Source organism: Copidosoma floridanum, unplaced genomic scaffold (genome assembly GCF_036245765.1).
Source record: "Copidosoma floridanum isolate Cflo_tuat_1 unplaced genomic scaffold, Cflo_Japanese_pri ptg000006l, whole genome shotgun sequence".
In the NCBI taxonomy this organism is placed as follows: domain Eukaryota; kingdom Metazoa; phylum Arthropoda; class Insecta; order Hymenoptera; family Encyrtidae; genus Copidosoma; species Copidosoma floridanum.
Window position 1 is genome coordinate 7075400 of NW_028321883.1, and position 23242 is coordinate 7098641.

At 35.6% G+C, this 23242-nt stretch overlaps 1 protein-coding gene across 1 annotated transcript in view; it reads right to left on the bottom strand.

The window, feature by feature from the left end:
* Positions 1–1380: 1380 nt before the first annotated feature.
* Ufc1 (Ubiquitin-fold modifier conjugating enzyme 1) overlaps positions 1381–23242 on the bottom strand; it is a 133532-nt gene continuing 111670 nt past the window's right edge. Inside the window, exon 4 of the mRNA XM_089598518.1 lies at positions 1381–1536. Within this exon, the coding sequence (XP_089454644.1) occupies positions 1453–1536 (84 nt within the window). The 3' untranslated portion in view covers positions 1381–1452. The remainder of the gene's footprint in view (positions 1537–23242) is intronic.

Consider the following 23242-nt stretch of genomic DNA (forward strand, 5'->3'; position numbering starts at 1 on the left):
TAATTAAATTGTGGTGGAGAAGTCCCTCTCAGCTTGCTTTACGAAAAAGTAAAAGTGATGTTTCTTGTTGGAAGACGAGAAAAATTTAATTTCTTAGTAAAAAATAGTAAAATTATTAATTCACTTTATATAATATCTAAAATGACTTTTTTAGTGTATTTAAACTTTGAATTTTGTTGTGTATAAAATTATAAAGTATATTATTTTTACTTTAATAAATATAAACGTAAAATTTTGATGTACGATCGAAGCCTTGTCAATGTGTCAAAGTCCCATAGTTATGAAATTTATGAAGGATAGGTCCTTTGAATAAAACCGTAAATTATGGGAAAAAGCCTTGGCATAAAAAAAAACCCAGTTTATTAAAAAATGAACAGAAATTAAACAATTTGTTACAATTGAGCGAACGATGTGTTGTGTGCGTGATCTTGTGTATTACCACGACTCAGAGCTTTTGGTTGGTAGCACGTAGTCAATGATGATGGTGTCAAGAAGATCGCGTTGTCACGATGGTGAATTGTGACTTGGAGCCACTGATCGTTGGCGATGAGCCCTATAAACAAACTACATGGTAGCGCTTTGGTGCGGTCCACGAGAATGTTCGTGAGTCCTGGGTCGCGAGCACGCGCCTCTCTTAGTAGGCATGAATTTAAGCTAGCACGAAATTAAGAGAGTGAGATAAATAAGCAAAACACGAAACAACTCGAATTAGTACGCGTGAAAGCTAATGAAGCTCAATAAAAGCACTTAGACTGACCCGTCTGTATACCAAAGGATTCAGGAGTATATTAAATAAAAATTCAAAATGCTTTGCTTTTCGCTGACAGCGCTTGGCCACGCCCTTCCTCCCGTTTTCCGTATGTGTGTTAATGTCCACCAATTATCGACGAGCTAATTTCTGCGCTCTCTTTCTCTCTCCTTGTGGATTCTCAAAAGCCACGTGCGTGTTCCAACATAGTCCAATACAAATGTGTATTATAACCGTCACTTTTTTCAATCATAAAGAGCTATGACGGTGAATGGAATTTTCTGCGCGTACCGTATGATACAATAATTCTTAACTGAACATTCGATTTTTTTATTTAATATATAAATACCGTACTTTAATTTTTAGTAAGTGACACTTTCATTGATCTACGTCAACATTCAGTCTTTGGGTTTAGAGTATAGGTACACGCGGAAATGATTTGGGCTCGGTAGTGTGAAGAGTCTGTTTTTAATGGGACCTAAGGAATTAGTTGGGAAATCTAAGACAGGGGTTGATTATTGTGCGTTACTGGTAGATAGGATTACAATCAACATCACTAATACAAATATGGTAGAAGATATTCGAAAATATCATGGTATATGGGTAAGAAAGTGAAAAAATAAAAAAAAAAGTTTAAAAAAAGATTCTGTATATTTTTGACAAAATTATGGAAAAAATTCTCTTTTATAACTACAATACAAACACTATTTGTGCTCAGCATCCTCTTTGTATTTTACGATTCCTCTTTCAACAAGTGCTGGAATTTCTACTGCAATCCATGGTCCAAGCTGAAAATGGACCAAAAACATTACTACTTTATACCATTAACACATGAAGTTATGTCTCATAAAGTGTGTATATACATTTTTGGTAGTTCATTTGCTAGCAGTAATCTAAAACAGTGTTATCTTAATTAGAAGAAAAGCAATGTTAAATCACAAAACATTATACAAAAGACGACGTATATGTTATCTGGGTGATTTTTGATTTTACCATGTGTGGTTTACTACACCTATAAGTAGTAAAAGCAATTTTTTACTCTAAAGGAAATGTAGTCTTTAGTAGTTCAAGATCGTTTATTGTCACTACACTTTGCAATGGAATTTCTGACGACTTTTAAATTATTATACTATACTATGTCCCTAAGTGGGAAATTTTATTTGTAAGCAATGTATAGTTATCATTGTGTTATCGTCATGAATTGGTCGAGAAGGCGCTTTCTGTAAAAGTTTCTGAAGAGGTCGACGTGGTTTGACAAAACGTCAATTATTCCAAAAGTACCAAAATACACTATACGTGACAATTTTTTAACTTATTGTTAATTACAATATGTAGCGTAACACATGATTTTTACGTACTCCAAAAATATTTGACTACATCTTAAAACAAAGCAATTTCATCAATAATCTTGTCTATGTGAGCAAATTTATTTTTTAACACATTTTACACCTCACCGTCTAGTTTATAAAGAAGCTGTAGTAATTAAAAGCTATTATTAAATCACGTTTGTTTTCGCGGAAGCTTTACAAACTATACTTATATAATATAGAAGCTGGGATTTTTTTAGTCTTTGTTTGAGCTCCGCACATTATTACAAATTTTTTACAGACGTCTGAATTATTTCAAGTCCTGAAGAAGCTATCATAATAATCAAAGTAAGAATGAAACGTTTTCTAAACAAAAAAACTGCATGTTTTGAAACTTCACAGTGATTATACACCTTCTGTAACTTAATATATATGATTTCTAATAAAATTAAAATAATAAAATATGCTTTTTGAAATAAAAATGAACGTATAGCGTTTCTAAAATAAATAACAAAAGAAAATAATTTTTCCGCCCTCGGGTGGTTTTGAGAGGCTGGTACTTCCTCGGGCGAAAAAGCAGTTTTCCGGAACTCGTTCGAAAAGTCTCCTTTACGAACTTCGTTACGTCCCTCGCCCTCGGCTCGGTCCGCAAACCTCTCGGTTCGCAAACAGAGAATTTTCAAACTCGTAGGAAAACTACTATTCTTCTTCTCATTAACAGTATCAACATGAAGCTTTTTTTTTAAATTTGAATCAAGATGATACGTTCTTGCGCTAACGTAATTTTTTAAATCACGCCAACAGATGATTTATCAGAAAACCTTTCGTAGATTGCAGTAATTTTTACCGTATTTCCTAAACGTAAAGCTCTACGAGACTATCCGTCACTATTTATCTTTTTTTATTTAGTTTTTCTATAAAAGCGAAATCGTTATTTAAAACGTACAAAACATAAAGGTTTTGAATGCGATTCTTAAGGGTTAATTAACGATTAACATAATTACGGTAAGCATTGGTAAGAGTATCCTTATAATTATGCATATGTTTTATGCTACAAATTTTGTTATTTATAAGTAAAAAACTTATTTTCTTACTATACACAGGCTGATGGTCTAAAATAACAGAATTCTTGTAATCAAACAGATATTGTCTAGTCCAAAGAGATTTTTTTTTTATACAAATAATATTGAGGTGTACAAATTTATCCCTGGTATAGCTTCCTTCTGTATTGCAGACTCTTAGCTTCAAATCCTATTTAAACGAAAACTAAGTTACTAAAACTTTTATTTAAAAAATCAACGCACTTGCGTTTCTTCCTGACAAAGAAATTAAAAAAATATTTCAAGAAGTGTGCACTAATGAAGAAAATAACAATCCAGCAATTATCACTAAAGTGCAGTCATATCTGAATTACTACAAAATTTTTTGGATTGAATCGATCACTCTATCAATATTTTTTGTCTTTGAGATCACAACTAGAAATACAAACTATGTAGAATTATCTCATAGTCAATTACAAGAAGCCAAGACCATGAAAGTTTGTGTGTAAGTAATTACTAATTGGTGAACGAAAAATAATTTTTACTAGTGTGCAGGTCTTACATTTCAAGATTTACGAATTCACCATTAAGCTGATTTAATCGCCATTTTCTCAAGTTTGCATTGGTTTATTTTATTATAAAAATTTATATTATTGTTATGACACTGTAAAATATGTTAAGAAATACCTTTAAAAATTCGTATGGACGTCAAACAGATTTTTTTGCACCAACGAAATAATACCTATTATACAAACAATTAATTAGCGATTTTAATGTACAAAATTTAGAAAGGCATAAAACAACCCCTGGTTACAGGGAAATGGTCAGGCGAGTCTCACAAATAGCAAAAATCATGAATTATGCACAGCTTTTTAAAAATTAACTTTTCACATTTTAATAAACTAAAATACTTTGAGATCTTTTACAAATCATGACTTTTCGAGTGTAGCTGCATTGTTATAAGAAATGCATTGATTTTAAAAACCGTCTGTATCTGCAAATATTCCTTTTTAAATTCAAAATACCCATTTAAGTTGTCAGCTAATTTATGGCAAAGTTTTTATTCATTTGTTTGCAAGAGCTAAAACGCTTTCATACGAGTATTTCTAAATGTATCACGTTAAGGTTTTTTTTTTTATTACAATTGTTTGATACACATAGTGTGTTCAACCTTCATACATTTTTCGTTAATTTTACATGTTATACATGCCTTTGTACAAAAGATAGAGTTAGCTAATGTTTGAAATCATCCACAAAATTTAAAAGTTTTGCATGTTCCAGAATCTTTTTTTACATCATATTTGACAAAAATTTTAAAATTTGAAATTTTCATAATTTTTACAGTATTTGATAATTTTTTGTAGCTTGGCAAAAATACAATAAGAATAAAATTTCTAATATTAAAGTAATAACAATAACTTCAAGTTTGAAAGGTAATTTATGTCAAAAAATTGCCTTAAAAGAAGAGCAAGAAGAAAGCGATGCTTCCGATGTATCTGATGTAGAACAAGATAAGATAAGAAATGTATAAGACGAACGCAAACAAGAAATTACTGGTAGAGCTAATGCTTCTACACTGACAAAGTGCAATGAACACAACGATGAAGATCAATAGTCTGTTATTTCAAGAAATACAATATCTACTGTAGGCGGTACGTCAATTTCTTTATATTGTTACATAGTTATTTTATAAGCTGTGCAAATCGAGTGGTGGCATACTTAATTAGTATTTTTAATCATTTTTTTTTAATACATATGAGAACAATAATAATGATTGGTAATACAATACAATTATTAAGTGTAAATAAATAATAACGAGAATAATGGAACTTATTTAATTCTTGATGTTACTGTTCATAAAAACGCATGGTTTTTTTATTTATTTATTTTTTTTTAAATTCGATTTACACACACTTGTTATATAATGTTAATTCATACAACAAATTCACAGATTTTTGCGTGCACAATTCCTAGCTTGCGCAGTTTCAACGGTAATAAAAAAGTAATGATAATAATATTATAATAACTGTGATATATCTAGGTACTGCACTTAGTAGTAGTAGTCATTAGAAAGCACTGAAATAAATTCTTAACATCAAGCTACTAGAAATCTTTATTTTACAAAATACTATGACATATTGCCTAGCTTACAATGTCACATTTATAACTTTAAAAGTATGTAAAATAGAGAAAGATCAAGGGATAATGATTATCATCACAACTCCAATATAAGTTTAAGTAGTAAAGACTTAGAGTCATCAAATGCCGATAATGGTAATGATAATCTATCATTACATGATACATCCTCTGAAAGACACAACAATTATGATGATGATGACGTTGACATCATTGATGATATTTCTATTCCCTTGAATCATTTTAATCTTCTCTTGAATAATAATGACAACTCACATGAGTCAGTACCAAATACATCTATCGAAGTTTATTCAAGTCGAGGTAATAACACGAACAATTATCCTGTAAAATCCAGTACATCCGCTGAAGTTTCATCACATCCAGTCAATGGCACAAGCAATCGTCAAACTGCAAGTGCTACAGAGACATCAGAAGTTACATCATATTCAGTCAATGACACAAGAAATCGTCAAGCTGCAAGTGCTACAGATAGAGCAGGTATTTCATAATTCATCACCATGATTATGAGTAGCAGCGATATCACTGGTAGAGAAGAAAATTTTATGTCATTATCTTACTCTGAAGTAGCTTCTCATAACGGTATACTAGGATGTGGTCCACAGGGTGGTGTCAGTTTTATTTTAATTTCCTGCGCACGAGCATGCACACACACCCACACGCGCGCATATATATTTATAGAAAGTGACTTATGCGAATTTTACATGCTTCTAAAATATAAATATATCAATAACACAGAATTATGCGGACGTCCACATGATTCCACTTTTGTCCTCATCATTCCCTTTACATACATGTGATTGTCCGCATAAGTACCCTCTGCATAAACATGTATGTATGTATAAAATATATATATATACATATATATGTATATATATATACATATACACTTATGAGGCTTTGTCTCCCTGCGCGCTTCGCGCATTAACCCCACAAAATATTTAAAACTTAAAAATTAAATAACTTCATATGATTTAAATTTAACATCTACAAAATAATGGACTTGTTAGATAAATGATCAATTGTTACTCAGTTTGTTTACTTTTCTTAATGCTGTTTCTAATATTCCAATATACTTTAAACATACATACAACATATAGTTTCACATCACAATATTTTATTATATGATAAATACAACTCATATTTGAAATTAAAGTACTCAGAGATGGAAATTTTATTATTAAGGCTTTTTTGTAAGAGAAAAATGTACATTTTTATATAATCGTATGAATTGAAATATTCAGTCATTAATATTTAATATTATTATTACATAGCAGCGATATGGTATTTGGAGCAAAAAATGAGAGTATGAAGTTTTTATGATTATGAAATCGGCATTTGAAAATATACGACGATTCTTATAATTATAAAATTTCTAGTACGAAATTAAAGGCTGACCTGCTCTTTAACTTTGTGAAATTAAATTTTTACCAAAATTACAGATTTTCAAGATTAATGTCAAAGTTATAATATGCATGAAAAATTTTGTAATGCGATCATTTATATTTTTTTTTAATGTAGAAATTTTGGAAAAGAGTGTCCTAATATATAAAATTTTAACATGTTTTTACTTGTTAAAAGTCAAATTTTCAAGATGCATTCTATATGTTTGAAAAACTAAATTTCTTAGAGAAAAATAAAAAATTATAAGAAATAAACTTTGACAAACATATAATAAAATTGTTAACAATCAAAAATTTCTTGCCATACAATGTTTTTAATTTTTGCTTGGTTCTCTGAACCATTTCATATAAATATATTCTCAGGATTTGTACATCTTGACATCAATACGTATAGTTGACCGTGAGAAAACAAAGGTCTTTTGTAGTAAAATCCTAATTTATCAAAACTTTAACCTTGCAATTTATTGATTGTCATGAATAAAGCTAGAACTATTGGAAAGTGTTTTCCAGATTTTTTGCCAGACATTATTTCTTGTTATACGTTGTCTAGTGTCATTACACAATCCATTGAATAAACTTTTTATTAACGTAACAATGGCATCTACTTTTAAATTTATAACATGTGGCGGTAATCCTTCATGTATATTTCTTAGAGTTTTTAAAGAAAAATTTATGTTTATATTTTCATCAGTGCGATCACTACATTTATATTTTGTATAATTTATGATGTAAAAAGTATGTTCTTTTCCTTTTATATAATTCAAAATATTATTATTTAAAATGTACGAAAGTTCGTTATAAGTTAGTAGAATTACTTTGTTTAGGCAGCTATTTATACCATCTCCAGTAATTTGTTTACAAATATCATCAGTTTTCCATCACTGTGGAATTTTGAAAGACTTTATTGTTCAGTTTTCAATGTCCATCAACAATAATAAAAATTTTTAATCTGTACACCGCAAATTACTTTTCGATTTCATAATTTTAAAGTGTTTCCATAGGAATAAATACTTTACAGTTTCACTAATTATAGAACTTTTACACTTATGCTTTATCACTGAAAGTATTTGTCTTAAATCGCCCCCTAAAATCAATAATTTTCCACCAAATGAAATATTATTTATACATCAAATAAATCTTTTAAAGTCTTATCTACTATTTCCAAAGCTTTTTTAGAGATCATTGAAGCTTCGTCCCAAATAATTACATTTACTTCTCATAATTTTTTTTATCAGCTTCGTATTCTAACAAAAAACTTTCAATGTTATTTTAATCTAATGGTTATCAAAGTGTTCTATGACATTTGTTTAGGAAATAAAATTGAAGCAATTCCTGTCCAAGCCACAGATATAAAGTTTTTCTTTTTAAACAAAAAATAAAAAATAAATGTTTTGTATAAAAATGTTTTCACAGAACCTTCTGGACCATCAATAAAATATAATTTTGTATCACTGTTAATAATTTCATTTAACATTATTTTTTGATCACTTTTTAGGTAAACAAATAAATTCTAAAAATTTGTTTGTAAATCAGTTACAATTTTACTGTCTTCAATATTTTTAGATTTTACTGTTTTATTAAGTTCTGGTAGTCCATGATCTTTACATGATTTTCCTTTAAATTTGAAGATTTTATTTGAATAAAATAAGGCATTATTTTGTTTATCGTCTTTTAAATCTTCAATAAAAAATTTGTTTAAGTGATTCCCAAATAGACTTACCACAAATATCTTCAGATGTTAAAAATCATGCAAAAAATTTTTTCAGTTGATATGGCAGCATAATGTTACAAGCTTCTTTAAATATTTTATATATTTTGAGAGTCGTGTTCAACTTAACCCAAAGCAATAGCAGTATCTCAAACGTACTGTTACGTATGTTATCAACTGTTTTTAAACTTCTGAAATATTCCTATATGTATAGACAAAATTTACTACCTAATAATACATTTCTTGAATGTATATTTTGTTCATCTATTGTACCAATTTCAGCATTAGTTTAAAACAGAATAGGAACAGACCTAAGTCTTCGTGATTTAATAGGGCTTTATAAGTTGACTCATAAAATAAGTCATCTTAATGCGAAACATTCACGGTTTGTTTTAATGATAAAATAAATGTAATTTAAATTTATGTATGTATTAGTTTTAATAACACGTATACGAAATAATACAATACATACACATAAAAATTAACATTTTACAAATAGTTTATCATAAATGCTAACGAAACGAAAACTTGGCGTACCAAGAACTTTATACTTACAAATAAATTGAAATACAATCGATATGAATTTGTTTTTAATCGCACTCTTAGTTGTGTAAATGGAATAATTAATAATTATTCGTATTTGTAAAGTTCATCTATTTGCCATTTGAGCGGTGTGGAAAAATAGATGAAAAAAAGTTTATTGTGAAAAAAAACATGTTCTTATTAGTTAACATTCTTCACAAATAAACATTTTTACAGTACAAAAATATACATGACATATTATTTTTATGATGTATTAAACTACATTTTCATTGAAAGACTTTGACTAAAACATGAATGAATAAGTAATCTTTTTACTACCAATATAAATAGTTTTATCTGGTGAAAAGTTGCTCTAACAGATATGATATAACAGGAAACTTTTATAATTTAATATGTAATTATAATGACATTTTGCGCAACGACCCTCTATAAATCAATTATGATTTTAAATTTCTTCTTGACAATGAGATGAATCATGTCGATAAGACAGTTTTGTTTTAAAGTAATTTAATAATGAAGTAGATTAAAAATAATAGATTAATTCATATTTGACACGTACACGTCTGTATACACTTCAAGGTCCAAGAAGACTGTATGATTCCTGTCAGGTTCCCCAAAAGTAGTGTGGGGGTGGTAGGGGGAGCGGTCTGTAAGGGGCTGCAGAGGGTTTTGGAAAAAACTGTGATGTCTCAAAATAAGGGAGAAAATAACGGGTTTTTACCTTATTTCGTGGGGGGCATGTGGAATGTCCCATCGAGATAACTGTATAATATAGGAAGGTATATATATATGTACATATACAACGCTTATTATAGTTATTATGCACGTAAAAAAGTTGGACCAAACAATGAAAAAGGCTAATAAAAATATTTTCCTTTCTCTAAAATTTGATAGCCTTTTACAGCAGTCTACGTTACAAATGTTTTGAAACGATTCGTTATGAAAAATATACCGAATTGCATGGCTTAAATATTCGGCTATAATTATCAGAATAATTCTTTTTTCTACCATTTATTTTATTTTATATGAATCGCATGAATTGTAAACAACAGATTTTTTTGAAAAAACAAGAATTATATGTTCTTTATAGAAAAGACTAACACCTTTGAAGAAAAAAAAAAAAAAAAGGTAAACGTGTGTCGTACGTAAAAACTTAATTATTTAGATCGAATATTTTTTTTATACGATGGTCTGATTAGGCGTCACTTCGGAGCCGGCTGCGTCGGATGGTGAGTCAGCTATTTCCCTGTAGGCCGGTTTTAGAGCGTCGGTGGAGACGGTGAGATGTCTGCCGTTAACATTGACTACATATGTTCAGTCGTCTACTCGCCTGATGACCTGGTGAGGACCCGTGTATGGTGCCTGCAAAGGTTTCCGGATGGAGTCCACGCGTTTGAAGACGTGAGAGCACGTCCTGAGATTTTTGTGGAAAAACGGTGCGTTTTCCGCTGCGTGTCTGGAAGCTGGTGTTGCCTTTATCGACTGAGCCAGGCTCCATAGTTTCTCAATGAAGGTCGTTGGGCGTGCGTCTGGATGACTTTGAGTTGTTAAAAACTCTCCTGGTACCCGAAGCGTAGTGCCATACAGCATCTCGGCTGGAGATGCTTGCAGGTCTTTTTTGTAAGAAGTGCGTAAGCCAAGCAGGAAATGTGGCAGTGTCTGAGGCCATGGCTGATCTGGTCGGCACATAAGGGCTGCTTTAATTGTACGGTGGTTTCGTTCAATCATCCCGTTCGATTGAGGATGGTACAGAGTCGTTCAGATCCTGGAGATACCCAGGAGTTTTGCGAGCTCGGTGAACAATGCTGACTCAAATTGAGCACCTTGGTCGGAAGTAATGGTGAGTGGGGTTCCGTACAGGGAAATCCACCTGTCAATGAGGGCTCTGGCTGTTGTTGCTTGCTGGTCAGGGATAGGAATTGCTTCTGGCCATCTAATGAAACGATCTATGATGGTCAGGCAGTACTGGAACCCCTGACAGATGGGTAATTTGATGAGGTCGATATGGATGTGTTCGAAGCGCACTTCTGGCTCCTCGAAGTTCCCCAATGCTGACCGATATGTCGATGCATCTTAGCACGTTGACAGGCTTCACAGGTTTGCGCCCAACGAGTGATCTCCTTTCGCATCCCAGGCCAGACAAACTTGGAAGCGACGAGACGAGTCGTGGCCTTGACACTTGGGTGAGAGAGATTGTGAAGAATATCGAATGCCTTGCGACGCAGGCAGATAAGGCCTTACTGCTCCTGTGGAAGTGTCGCAGAAGACATTGTGGCCGTCGACGGGCAAACTCTGCAGGACCAGGCTGGTGTTTTCCTCCAGGTGCTGCAGCTCTTTGTCTGTGGCTTGGGCTATGGCAATGGTCTCTGCATCCAATTCCGTGGGCATAGAGATAGTAAAAATTCGGGAAAGCGCATCGGCGACTGGGTTGTCTTCTCCCTTCACGTAAACGAGGTTGGCGTTGTGTTGAAGGATGAAGTCCATGTGGCGCGCCTGTCTAGGTGAGGCCTTGTCAGAAGGCTGTTTGGGCTGCGTAAATGAGGGGCTTGTGGTCTGTGTAGACCGTTAAGTCCCTACCCTCCAGGATACGCTTGAAGTCCTTAATGGCTGAGTAGATGGCGAGGAGCTCACGGTCGTAGACGCTGTAACGTCTCTCAGTACTGGTGAGCTTCCTCAAAAAGAAGGCTAGGGGCTTCCAGTTGCCATCATCATCCTGCTGTTCTAGGGCTGCTCCGATAGCGGAGTCCGATGCGTCGGTGCGTAGAGCCAAGGGAGCGCCAGCACGAAGGAGTTCACGTGAGGTCGGCCTTCTTCTGCTTGAGCGGTAGCTCTTTTAAGAGATCGCTCAAAGGCGCTAGGATCCTGGCTGCCATAGGCACGCAGCGTCGGTAGTAGTTGAAGAGTCCAAGGAAGCGGCGAAGCTCCGTCCAGTTTTCCGGGCGAGGAAAATCGGTGATGGCTTGGATTTTGTGCGGCGGGGGCTTGGAACCGTCTGCCGAAACTAAGAACCCCAGGTAGATTACTTATTGATGACCTAGCACGCATTTGTCCAGGTTTATGCGCAACTTAGCCGCCCGCAGGACCTCGAACAGCTGTCGCAGATGTATGAAGTGTTGTTCGTGGTTGTCGGAAGTGATAAGGATGTCATCCAGGTAACCTCTTGCGAAAGGCAAGCCTCGGAGAAGATGATCTACAGTGCGTTGGAGAGATTGTGCCACATTACGTTGACCCATCGAAGATCGGGTGAATTCGTACAACCCAAAAGGCGTAGTGACAGCTGTCTTCAGGATGTTGTTGTCTGCTATACGGATCTGGTAGAATGCCTTCCTGAGATCTACAACAGAAAAAACGTTGCCCTTGGCTTCCTGGAGCAGGTCCTCGACGGTGGGCAGCGGATAACGGTTAGGTACGGTGCAAGCGTTAAGGAGCCTATAATTGCCTGTCACACGCCAGCTTCCGTCTTCCTTTATCACTAGATGTAATGGGCTCGCCCACTGGCTCGACGATGGCCTGATGATATCCAGGTTAAGGAGCCGTTGGAACTCCCTTTTGGCTGCTTCGAGACGTGGACCGGTGGGTCGGCGTGTTCGGTCGAAGACTGGAGGGCCAGTTGTGTGAATCTGGTGGTACACCGGCAGATCCGGCAGCTCCGCTGCCGAGCCATCTGCCTTGGTGATATCCAGGAATTCGTCCAACAGCTGTTGGTAGCGGCGACTAAGTTTGCCAGCTGGTACGTTGGAAGTCGTGACGACTGACACACTGTGAAGTGATGTCGACAATGTGAAAGCTCTGGACGTCAGTCGAGTGGCTGCATCGACCAGCAGCTTGTTGCGCAGGTCCACCATAAGGTCGTAGTGGGCCAGGAAGTCTGTGCCGAGGATTGGAGTCTCGACATCCGCCACGGTGAAGGACCACTCAAAGGCCCGACGGAGATGTAGATCGAGCTGCAGGTTGTGCGAGCCATAGGTGACGATGGCCGAAGCATTGGCTGCAGAAAGTGTGAGGGATCGGCGTTGCAGGTTGGTCTTGACCTGCGACCTGGGAAGCAGGAAGATGACCGAACCTGTGTCGACCAGGAACTTGAGTTTTGATGATCTGTCAAATATGTGTAGACGGTTTTCCGCGGGCAGTGTCGTGCTACCCTCCACCGTCTGGACAGGAGGCGGCCTTACTGGTTTCCCGAGGACTGGGCTGGGTACGAGCAGGGCTTCTTACATCTGCTCGCATCTTCACCGAAGTTAGCGTGGTATAAACACCAGTCGCTGGTGTCCGGATCTCTGCTGCGTGACCTGCTCCTCGACCTGGAGCGTCGTCGATTTTTCCCCTGGGACCGAGTGAGCGAAAGGAGCTGGGCCATGGAGAGACGCATAGCTGCCATCTCCGCGGATAGCGATTCCACCGTTGGCGCTTAAACTGCTGTCACTGCAGGTGGTGCCTGGTGCTGGGTCATCTGCTGGGCCAGTGGAAGTTGGTGGTGGATGGCTGCTGTAGTGGGGTAGTCTAGGATGAGCTCGTCCGCCAAAGTGGCCAGCTCGTTGAGAGGCGAGGTCTTCAGGACCCTGATGTGACGGGCAACGGAGGCTGGCAACAAGTCGAGCCACTTGACTCGAATAGCCTCGTCACAGACTGCCGCTCCCCCCAGGATTTTCATGTGACGGAGCAACTGCGATGGCTTTTTGTCGCCAAGCTCGAGTTGTGTGAACAGCTTATCTAGCTGCTGATCCTGTGTATCTGTCAGAAGCTTTAATATCTCCTCTTTTAGATAAACGTGCTTGCCTGTATTCAGGGGGTTGAGCAAAACATCCGAGATCTCTTGGACTGTCGTGTCATCTAAAGCCGTGACGACGTAGTCGAACTTAGCTGTGTCTGCCCGGATGCCGTTATTGTTGAAGGCCGATTCAACGCGCACAAACCACACCTTGGGGTTCATTTTCCAGAAGGGTGGCAGATGTAGAGACGGCGTTTTTCTCCTGTTACGGGGGGTTTGCGGCGTCTTCGTATTCCGATTCATCATCTGTGACTTGTGGAATTTGTTTGCCGGGATTATTTCCGCTAGCACTAAGGCCATTGTTGTTGTTGAGGCTTGAGCCCGAGGCGCCGTTTGGCTCTCCGCTGCCTGCACCTGTCATCGTGAAGCGCAGAACAAGAAAAAACTCGAGACAAGCAGAATTGTCACTGGCACTTGCTGTATCACTTGCACTTAACTGTTGCGACAGTGAGACAGAGATAATGTGTGGCATCGCACTGTTCGCTTCTTCGAGTTAGTGGGGCGCGGACCAAAAGGAAAGACCGTTTGATAGATAATGGCTAAGCGAAGGTAGCGTGCAAGAGAGACAGAGAGAAAAAGAAAACGCTCGAAGTATGCGCTGTCTAGCACGTGGTCGATTCTCGGAAGAGAAGAAAATGCCGCGTCGGGCTGATGCAATGTTATGTCGCGAGTGCGTATGGACGGCACTCGCGGGGCAGCGACGGCTCCTCCGAGAAGGAAACAGCAGCTGCCTTAAAGAAAATGCCGGGGGTGCGGATGAGTAGCGTCGGTGGGGAGAACAGCGACAGATAAAGAGTAAAAATGTCTATGCACACTCACACTGGTACCAATGTCACAGAAGGCTGTTGCTGAGCCTCTTTTAACGCGCGCACTAGCTTACCTCACGGCGTCTCCTTGTTCAAGAAGATCATGTCGGGGTCACCAATGTAGGAATCGTTGTCAACTACTTGAAAGAGAAAAAGTGTTTCGTCCCAAGAGCACGCCAGGACTCATCAGTAAGGCTGATGACGTGCTCCCTGCCTTAGACACAAGAGAGGTGTGGGCTCAGATTGACTCGATCGCGGTTATATAGTAATTGTGCGGGAATTTCGCCGCTTTACGGGAGTTGACTATTAGGGGCTTGGCCATCTGGTGAGCAGAACCTGAAGCGCGAGAGATGTGAGACTCCAATGTAGGAATCGTTGTCAACTACTTGAAAGAGAAAAAGTGTTTCGTCCCGAGAGCACGCCAGGACTCATCAGTGAGGCTGATGACGTGCTCCTTGCCTTAGACACAAGAGAGGTGTGGGCTCAGATTGACTCGATCGCGGTTATATAGTAATTGTGCGGGAATTTTGCCGCTTGACGTGAGTTAACTATTAGGGGCTTGGCCATCTGGTGAGCAGAGCCTGAAGCGCGAGAGATGTGAGACGCCACATTACTCTCCACCCAGTCACGATGATGGTGTAACAGGAGGAAGTGACGATATGAATGACGAGGGTGTAAAGGCCTGAGAGGGAGAAAGATGTTGAGCGTTGGACCTCCGCGTCTTCCACCCTCTGTTGCGAGAATCCAAGAGAGAGGCGAGCAGATGATGCTCTAGCCACGATGCGAGGCGCGTTGCCATGTGTGAGCGAGATGTGCGATGAGCGAAGTGTGTGGGGATTAGCTGCGATTTGCGTGTACCTGGCGTGGAGGATGCGGAGATGCGTGAGAGTATCAGAAGGTTGCGTTTTGCTTTATTCTTTGTCGGGGTCACCAATGTAGGAATTAGCTGGGGAGCTATCCTTAGCTGAGGAGGACGGAGGAGTATGCAGGGCGAGAAATGATGACTCGCCTGTGTAATTACAAGAATAGGAACCTTTATTAGTCTCAATGTACAAGCAGCTATTGTGTTGCTGACTAGGAGCGCATGTGTCTCGTGCAGAGGATTGTGTGTTACTGTCGAGTACACGCTAGTACGCCACACTTAGGTGGCTGAGAAAATCGTAGTAGTCGGAGTGACCGGTGGTGGCAGCACTGCACGGTGGTGCTGCTGCGAAGACTTGACGTGGGACTAGCTGTTGCTTGCGTTGATTTTGTTTGTTCCCCGTGTCTTTGGACGGTGGCCACAAGTGTACCACATGAATGGCAAATTACATTTTAATGACAAAATTCCATTTTTTTTAACAATTCTTTGTGAATATTTTCATCGTTAATATCACTGTATACATTATCAGGCCATTTTTGTAAATCAGTACAAATTGTAAAAACTTTTTCTTTTTAAAAATGATTGTACTCAAGTGATGATAGGAATTTCAATAAAATAATTACTTTAATATTCTACTGTACATGCACATAAGTAATTACTGCTTGGAATTTGTTCTGCATCCGAACATTCATCATCATTTATGTTATCAACATCATTATTGATAAGTGTTATACAGTCTGGACAGTAAAAATGTTTCGTGATATTAATTTTAGAGTTTATAAAAAAATTTTTAAATCTATAATTACTAGTTGGGCAATTGTTAGGAGTGATACAAATTTTTGAAATTAATTTCAAATGCCAGCTATGCAAGCATCACTCATTTTATGATGTGACTTAACAGCTGCCAAGCAAAGAACGAAGTCAACGACAGTCATTGGAGACTCATGGTATAATTTTTTTTCATGATCACTTGGCTCTATCGTCGATTTTTTTTGCATTTCATCTGATTTCATCTGATTTCGCTACTTGAATCAAACCAGCCGTCATCATATTCCTCTATTCCTTCATCTAATGAATATAAACATGATGAATTTGATGAGATCAATACTAATAAGCTTATAGTTCAGTATATTTTAATTTATAAAAGTGAAGAATTATAGATTACGCATGTACAAAACAGTCCGTGTTACTATTTGAAAAATACATGAAAAATCGACACTAAGTCCACGATACATGGAGAGCGTAACGCGTACCACGTTACCATTTAAGCCTGCGAGAGTGGGAGAGAGATTTGCGTATCAGGCCTCTCTTTCACTCCCATAGAATCAAATACTTACGCAATTTTCCATATGACCACGGCCTTACGGGCGAGATAGAGCGAAGCGAATCTACCCCTACTGTCTGCCACAGATACTGTCCACGCACCCCTTGAGTTTTTTCTATACTGCAAGTCAAATAATTCAAATTAAATAACATAAATTTTTCATCTATTGCATGCAGCTTATTTGGTCAAATAATAAGCTGTAAAAAATAAAAAAAATATAATTATGCTGAAAAGTACTGTGCATTCCTTACGCCATAAAATAATCGTTGGCCCTAAAGGGTTGTTGATTTGCAGTTTTTCACGTATAATATATGAAAAAGGCTATTTTGTAAAGCTGTTAAAGATTTATAACTCCCAAAAAAAATGTATACAAAAAAATTTTTTTTCTCTTATCTCACAACTTTATTATAAGAGCAACAAAGTCCTGGAGCTTCGTTTATACATTTTTGATCGCCACAAAAATACAAATACATATTCTACCTATTTAAAAATCTGGAAGATTTAAGAGATTACTGTGAGGGTACTGATTAAAAAGCTGATCTCTCACGCAATGGATTCTGTATAAGTCAATTTTAACGCTGCTGTTTCAATCTCGACAAATGTTCTGCATCAGTTTCTTGACACCTATAATTGTATTCATCAGATACATTAAAAGTTTTTCTTTTAATTCATCTTCTTGCAACTTGCAGCATGCTTCAGATTTTTGTAATCCCTAAAGGCTGTTTTCTGTCAACTCTGTTAAGTTCTAATATATTTGTTGGCAAGGTATTCCGACGTCCGATGAGGCCTAAAAAGGACCGGTGAGTTTCTTAAGTAAACTCTTTTTTGACTAAAGTTTCCAGCAAACGAGACCGCCTGGATACCTCAGGGTGATCTTCTCTGGTCTGCTGTTGAAGCCCCAGACTGATCGGAAAAAAAATTACAAAGTCCAAAGATTTAGAGTTACTTTTAGAGATCTTTCCCAATGGCTCCTGGTATAACGTCGAAGATGTTGGTGTCTAAAACACCTTTTTTTTGCAGACTTAGTTGTTTTGGTGACTGAGGTGGGGAGATTGGTTCGTGATGCTTGCTCGTTAGAGACTGTCCCGTTGGCTCAAGTTTTTTTTCCTTCATAGCTGTTAGGTTCTCCCAGCGCAGACCTTGGAGAGGATCGGTGATTCCTGGTTAAATGCTTAGAGTTGAGAGGGTAATATAGGGTAGTCGGTCACCGGGGTTCCCATCCTTGCGAAGAACAACTCTGCTCGTGACGACTGCCAGTGAATAACTGAATTGGTTTAAAAGTGGCCGTCTTTAGTTAACATAGTCTTTTAGTCGACGAATCGCTTCCGGAAATAGTAGTAAAATTGTATTTGTTGGCAAGGTAATTTACACTTAGGTGGCTCTTAAAAAAACCAATGAGATTGATGGTTAAGTAGGGAACGTAAGTACTTATAATGGCCCTGAAAAGGGCCAGTGGTGAAACTTCCAGCTATTCCTTATTGTTAATTTTGATGATGAAGAGCTGGCTGTAGGTAGCTTGACTCTTACCCTCGAAGTCTCTGTGTATAGAGACCGTGATGGAGGGAGGAACGCCGCTGACTAAAGAATATCTCGTCTTCAGGACGTTCCCTGGATAACCAACCGCTCATCGTTAGTCGGGAAAGTGGGCCTAGAGAATACCTTCTCTGTGGGTATGCCATTGAGACGACTACTGAGAAGGAAGCCGTTGTGGCTGTCCGTGCTCCTCAGGGCTGTATTCCCTGGCTAGCATAGGTAGTATAAAATTCTCTGACGGCACCAGGCCGGATGGTGGAACGGCTACATAATTCTGAAGTGTTGGAGCAGGTTGTACTCTGGCTAGATACATCTCCTGGTATTCCACCGGGGACGGTATCGGTTAAAATGTTTTTTTATTGGTGGCACTCACCAATCCTATAGGTTCAGCATGGAAGTAGATGTATGCCACTTGCCCATTAGAGAAGCGTGTTGTCGGTAACCGGGATATCCAGCTGCACAACTAACATCAACCTTCTTGATGCATTTGGATGTACTGCCAGTGGTCAACTGCGAAAGTTTCTGTGACGCTCCGGCATATCATAATCACATTTTTGAAAAATTTTAAGCTTATTTATTGCTATTGTTATTAACTTTTACAAGATAAAAACTATACTAAAATTATCTAGGAAGTGTCAAGAATCAACATGCAAAATTTCAGCAAGATTGGTTGAGTAGTTTTTGCGGTTAGCGATTACAACGGTTTTAGCGACTTTGCTTTATATATTAGTAAGATAATAAAGCAACGCTATAAACATTTAAAAAAACATTGAATAGTATGCTTAAAAGTATGAGTAATGAAACTTATAATGTATAATGGTGGAGTATTAAAATATAATAAATTATATAATTTTCAAAAGGCAACTGGATACAGTGCAAAATAATGTAATATATATATATTTGAATATAAACTTGCAACGGTAACAACACACATCTCAATAAAATGTAGCCAAATACAATTTTAAAAGAGTTATTTAATCATAATGAGCATACGAAATTAACGAGTGATAATAAGTCATGATGTATGTTTTTATGTTTTTGATAATTAAAAACATCACATAAAACAAAAATGTGTACGATAATTATTCTATGGTAAAAACAATTATAAAAATAGTTTGTTTTTTGTAAACTTTTCTTTAAAATACCATTATGTGGCTACAAGAAAGCAACAAATTTTTTATTCATGCTATGTAATGAAAGAACTCGATGTATGATTTAGTGGTACTTTTTTATGTGGCAATAAAATCAGAGACATGCCCAATTTTGACAAAAATATTTGAGTTATCGTAAGCACTAACAGTCTTTTAATTTTTTAGACAACTGTATTTTTTGCTGTGAAGAGCTAGTTGACGCAATGTTCGACACATGTAGACATCAGGCCATATGAAAAAGTTGTACATACAAGTGGCGGTATAAAAAAGATCGAGAATCACGAGCATTGGATTTAGATAGAAGGGTGTGCTCTACATGTAAGAAAAATATTTGAATAATTATTGTAGTAAATAATAAGGTTTACAAAACGTTGCGCAAGTAGAAAAAATTTTTGAAAATAAATTGTGTTCCCATACTACATTGTTTACTGTAATTAACCTTCTTTTTGATTTAACACAAGTGTAGCATAAAAAAATTTGAGGTTTATATTTTTAAATCATTCTTACAGAAGCACAATACATGTATAGTAGTTTATAACGGTCAAATACGTTTTAAATTGATAAAAGTATTTAAAATCAATTTATGTCATAAACAGAAGCTGTATTAAAAGAAATTTGGATAAAGATAATTTGTCGTAGTAATGTTGATATGTATATATATATATATATATATATTATGCCAGAAATATATTAAGAAACACAATATTTTTTGCAAATTTTAAATTCCTAAAACACTTAAGGCGATGATATAAGTAAAAAATATGAAAGTTATTCCACAGAAGATTTTGATAACTATGAAAGAAACCGTGCTTTTCTACACATAAAATTAGTTTTTAAATATAAGGTTATTTGGTTATTGTCAATTATACTCATCGTTTAATGTATAAATCCCAAAAACAAGCTATTAGCAGGACAGCGAAATATTGATCTAATGTAAATGAAAAGTCAGTAAATAATCATGCTCGATAATACCACGTTTATTTCTTAATATTAATTATAATGAATAAGAGGCAAGTGAAAGGAGTATACAGTTATGTATAAAATTTTTTGTTAAGTTGATTCTTTTATGTGATAAAGTACACTCTACTTTATTTCACCATAGCTATACCTTCATTTTTGTTGTCACCTGACGTCTTTTGAAATCGTATGGTCTCATATATATTATTATTTAGAACATAATTCATATTAAACTTTAAAAAAGTGAAAAAAAAATTTTTTTATATATTTTTTTCACATTGCCTATGAGGCAAATAGACAGGTGCACTGACTTTTTTTGTTGTGATTATTTATATATAAGTATATAAATTTTTCCATTTAATACATATAAGTATGCGACATGATATACACATATGTTTAATGATACAAAATTCAAATAATGATGTAATAATAACAACTGTTGCAGTCATGACTAATCTTGTGCACAATTCTTAAACAAGCTGTTTGAAGAAAAATACTAAAACTAATGGAATTTACGTCCTGTTCAATGTACCAATATATTTACCATACATATAAATATGTAGATATTAGTTTATATTTGCTTATTATTGTTATTTTTAGTAAATGGTCTTGTTTTTCTTACAATATATGTCTAGTAAAATTATTGATAAATTTACTTATTGTTAAAGATTGTGGGAAAAAATGAGAACTTCAAAATGTGAAAATGGGGGTTGGCGCTCAGAGCCTGGGTGTATAAAATAGTGGAGCTCTGCTCACCTTCTCGCTCTGCTCGCCAACACCGGACTACTGTATTTAATATGGTCCTATATTATAAGGAAGAAAAATTATGTATGCAGGTAACGCATTATTTTACGACCTAAGGGCATAACTAGTCATCTCATTTTTCAGCTGTAATTTTTTTTTAAATTATAAAAAGCACATTTTTAGACAAAGCTTCTGATAAAAAAGTATTACAAGACACAGAAGTGATAATTTAGGATGAAATTAGTACAATTCTTGTAAAAGCTTTAGAAATAGTTAATAACACGTCAAGAGATTTGTAAAATCGTGATAAGCCGTTTAGAGGAAAACTAATAGTATTGGGGGTGATTTTGTTTCAATCAACAGTTGTGGATCAATTATTATAGAAGAAACAATAAAATGTTCTTATCTATTAAAAGAATGTACTATAAAAAATTTGAAAAAAAATTTAGGTTTTATTGATAGGGCTTTCATCGATGCTATTAGATGTATATGTTACAAATCATACTTCATTTAATAATATTATTCTAACAACCCATAATAACTGTACGTTGTTCTTTCAAGAAGTGAAAATTAAAAAAAAATATACATACAAAATGGGGCAAACAGTAAATTACAGATTGAAAATATTGTTTGGAAAAAAAAATTTGATCGATAATTCTTTACATAAAATTATATTTAGCTTTTAAAAGTTTTAACTGCTTTTTTTTTTAATTAAAAGATACAGCAGAGGCCAGGGGTAGATGAGACTACCATTGAAATCGTTACAATTATAGAAAAATATAAAAAAAAATTATTAGTCAACAAAGAAACTTTTTGTTTAGTGGTTCTTAGAGTAACGTTATAAAAATATTAGTTATTTTAATTGATGTTATTTCCATTATACTACACATAACTGCTCGATATTTATACTAGTATTAATCCTATACTATGTGAATGATGCAATAGCTTTCACAATTTTATTGCAATGGGTTTATGACATACTTAATGTTATCAGTTTTTATGACTAATAGGCAATCATCCACATTTCTTATATAAAGCAAGACAGAATCATGGCAACGATTTAGCACTGAATTCTCCAAGGATTCCAATATGATTTTCGCGAACCATGGTGAACAACAACGTCCCATTGAAGTTCAACAAGATTGATTATATACGTTGCCATTGAAAGAGAAATAATTAGAATTGATAAAAAGATCAATTCCATCTAAAAACTGAGTTCTATCAACACTCAATAGGTTGATAAAATTGTTGAGTTTTTTTGGAAGTACATCTTTTAATTAGAGAAAAAGGGAGATTAGTATATAGTGATACTACGATGAAGGAAACGAGAGAATAATTATTTTGTTTGGACCAAAATGTAAACAAAATTTCTTTACACTTTATACCGGAAAAAGTGAAAACATGCTGAAAAAATTTATAACCTCAAAAGTTGGTGGTTAGGTTTTACACATCATGGGGGCGTCAGAAAATAGGATAATTATAACTTTTTCTGGAAATATTCCAAGTTTATGTCGGAGGTAGTGGGTAGTTGTGGGGACCACTAAATTCTCGAGGGGTCTATGAAATGGTAGTGGGGGACCATGGAGAGTGTGGGGAGATGCGTTAACAGATACATTTAAATAACTATGTAATATATATATCGTACATAATATAGTAGTAAGACCAAATTCAGTCACCAACCATCACCACCCCGTCTTGTCTCACTTAAAAATAAGGGAAAAACTCAAAATTTCTCCGTTAAATTAATCCAATGAAAATATTTTACGAAAATGAAAACCCCCCTCACCGCTCCTCACGTCATTATCACATTTTAAGGAGCCTTCCTCCAGCCTCTCTCTGATACCCTTTATGGTAGTTGTTAAAATTGAAAGATTCATCATTATTTATTACTACATAATAAAAGTACCAAACAATACACAGTAAAATTATTATTTAAGAGATCACTTTATTAACATGATATATTTGTGTTAACTCTAGAAATTTATGTTGATGTTGATAATTTTTCACTATTTTTGAAAATAATTACATATTTTATACAAAAGTAAGATTTGTAATGTATACACTTGGTGTGAAAAATACTGAGAATAGAACTAATTAAGATAACCATCGCATCTACTTTTAAATTTGAAAAATGGTAAGCCGTTATGTATATTACTAAGAGTTTCGATTGCAAAATTTATATCTATATTATCAT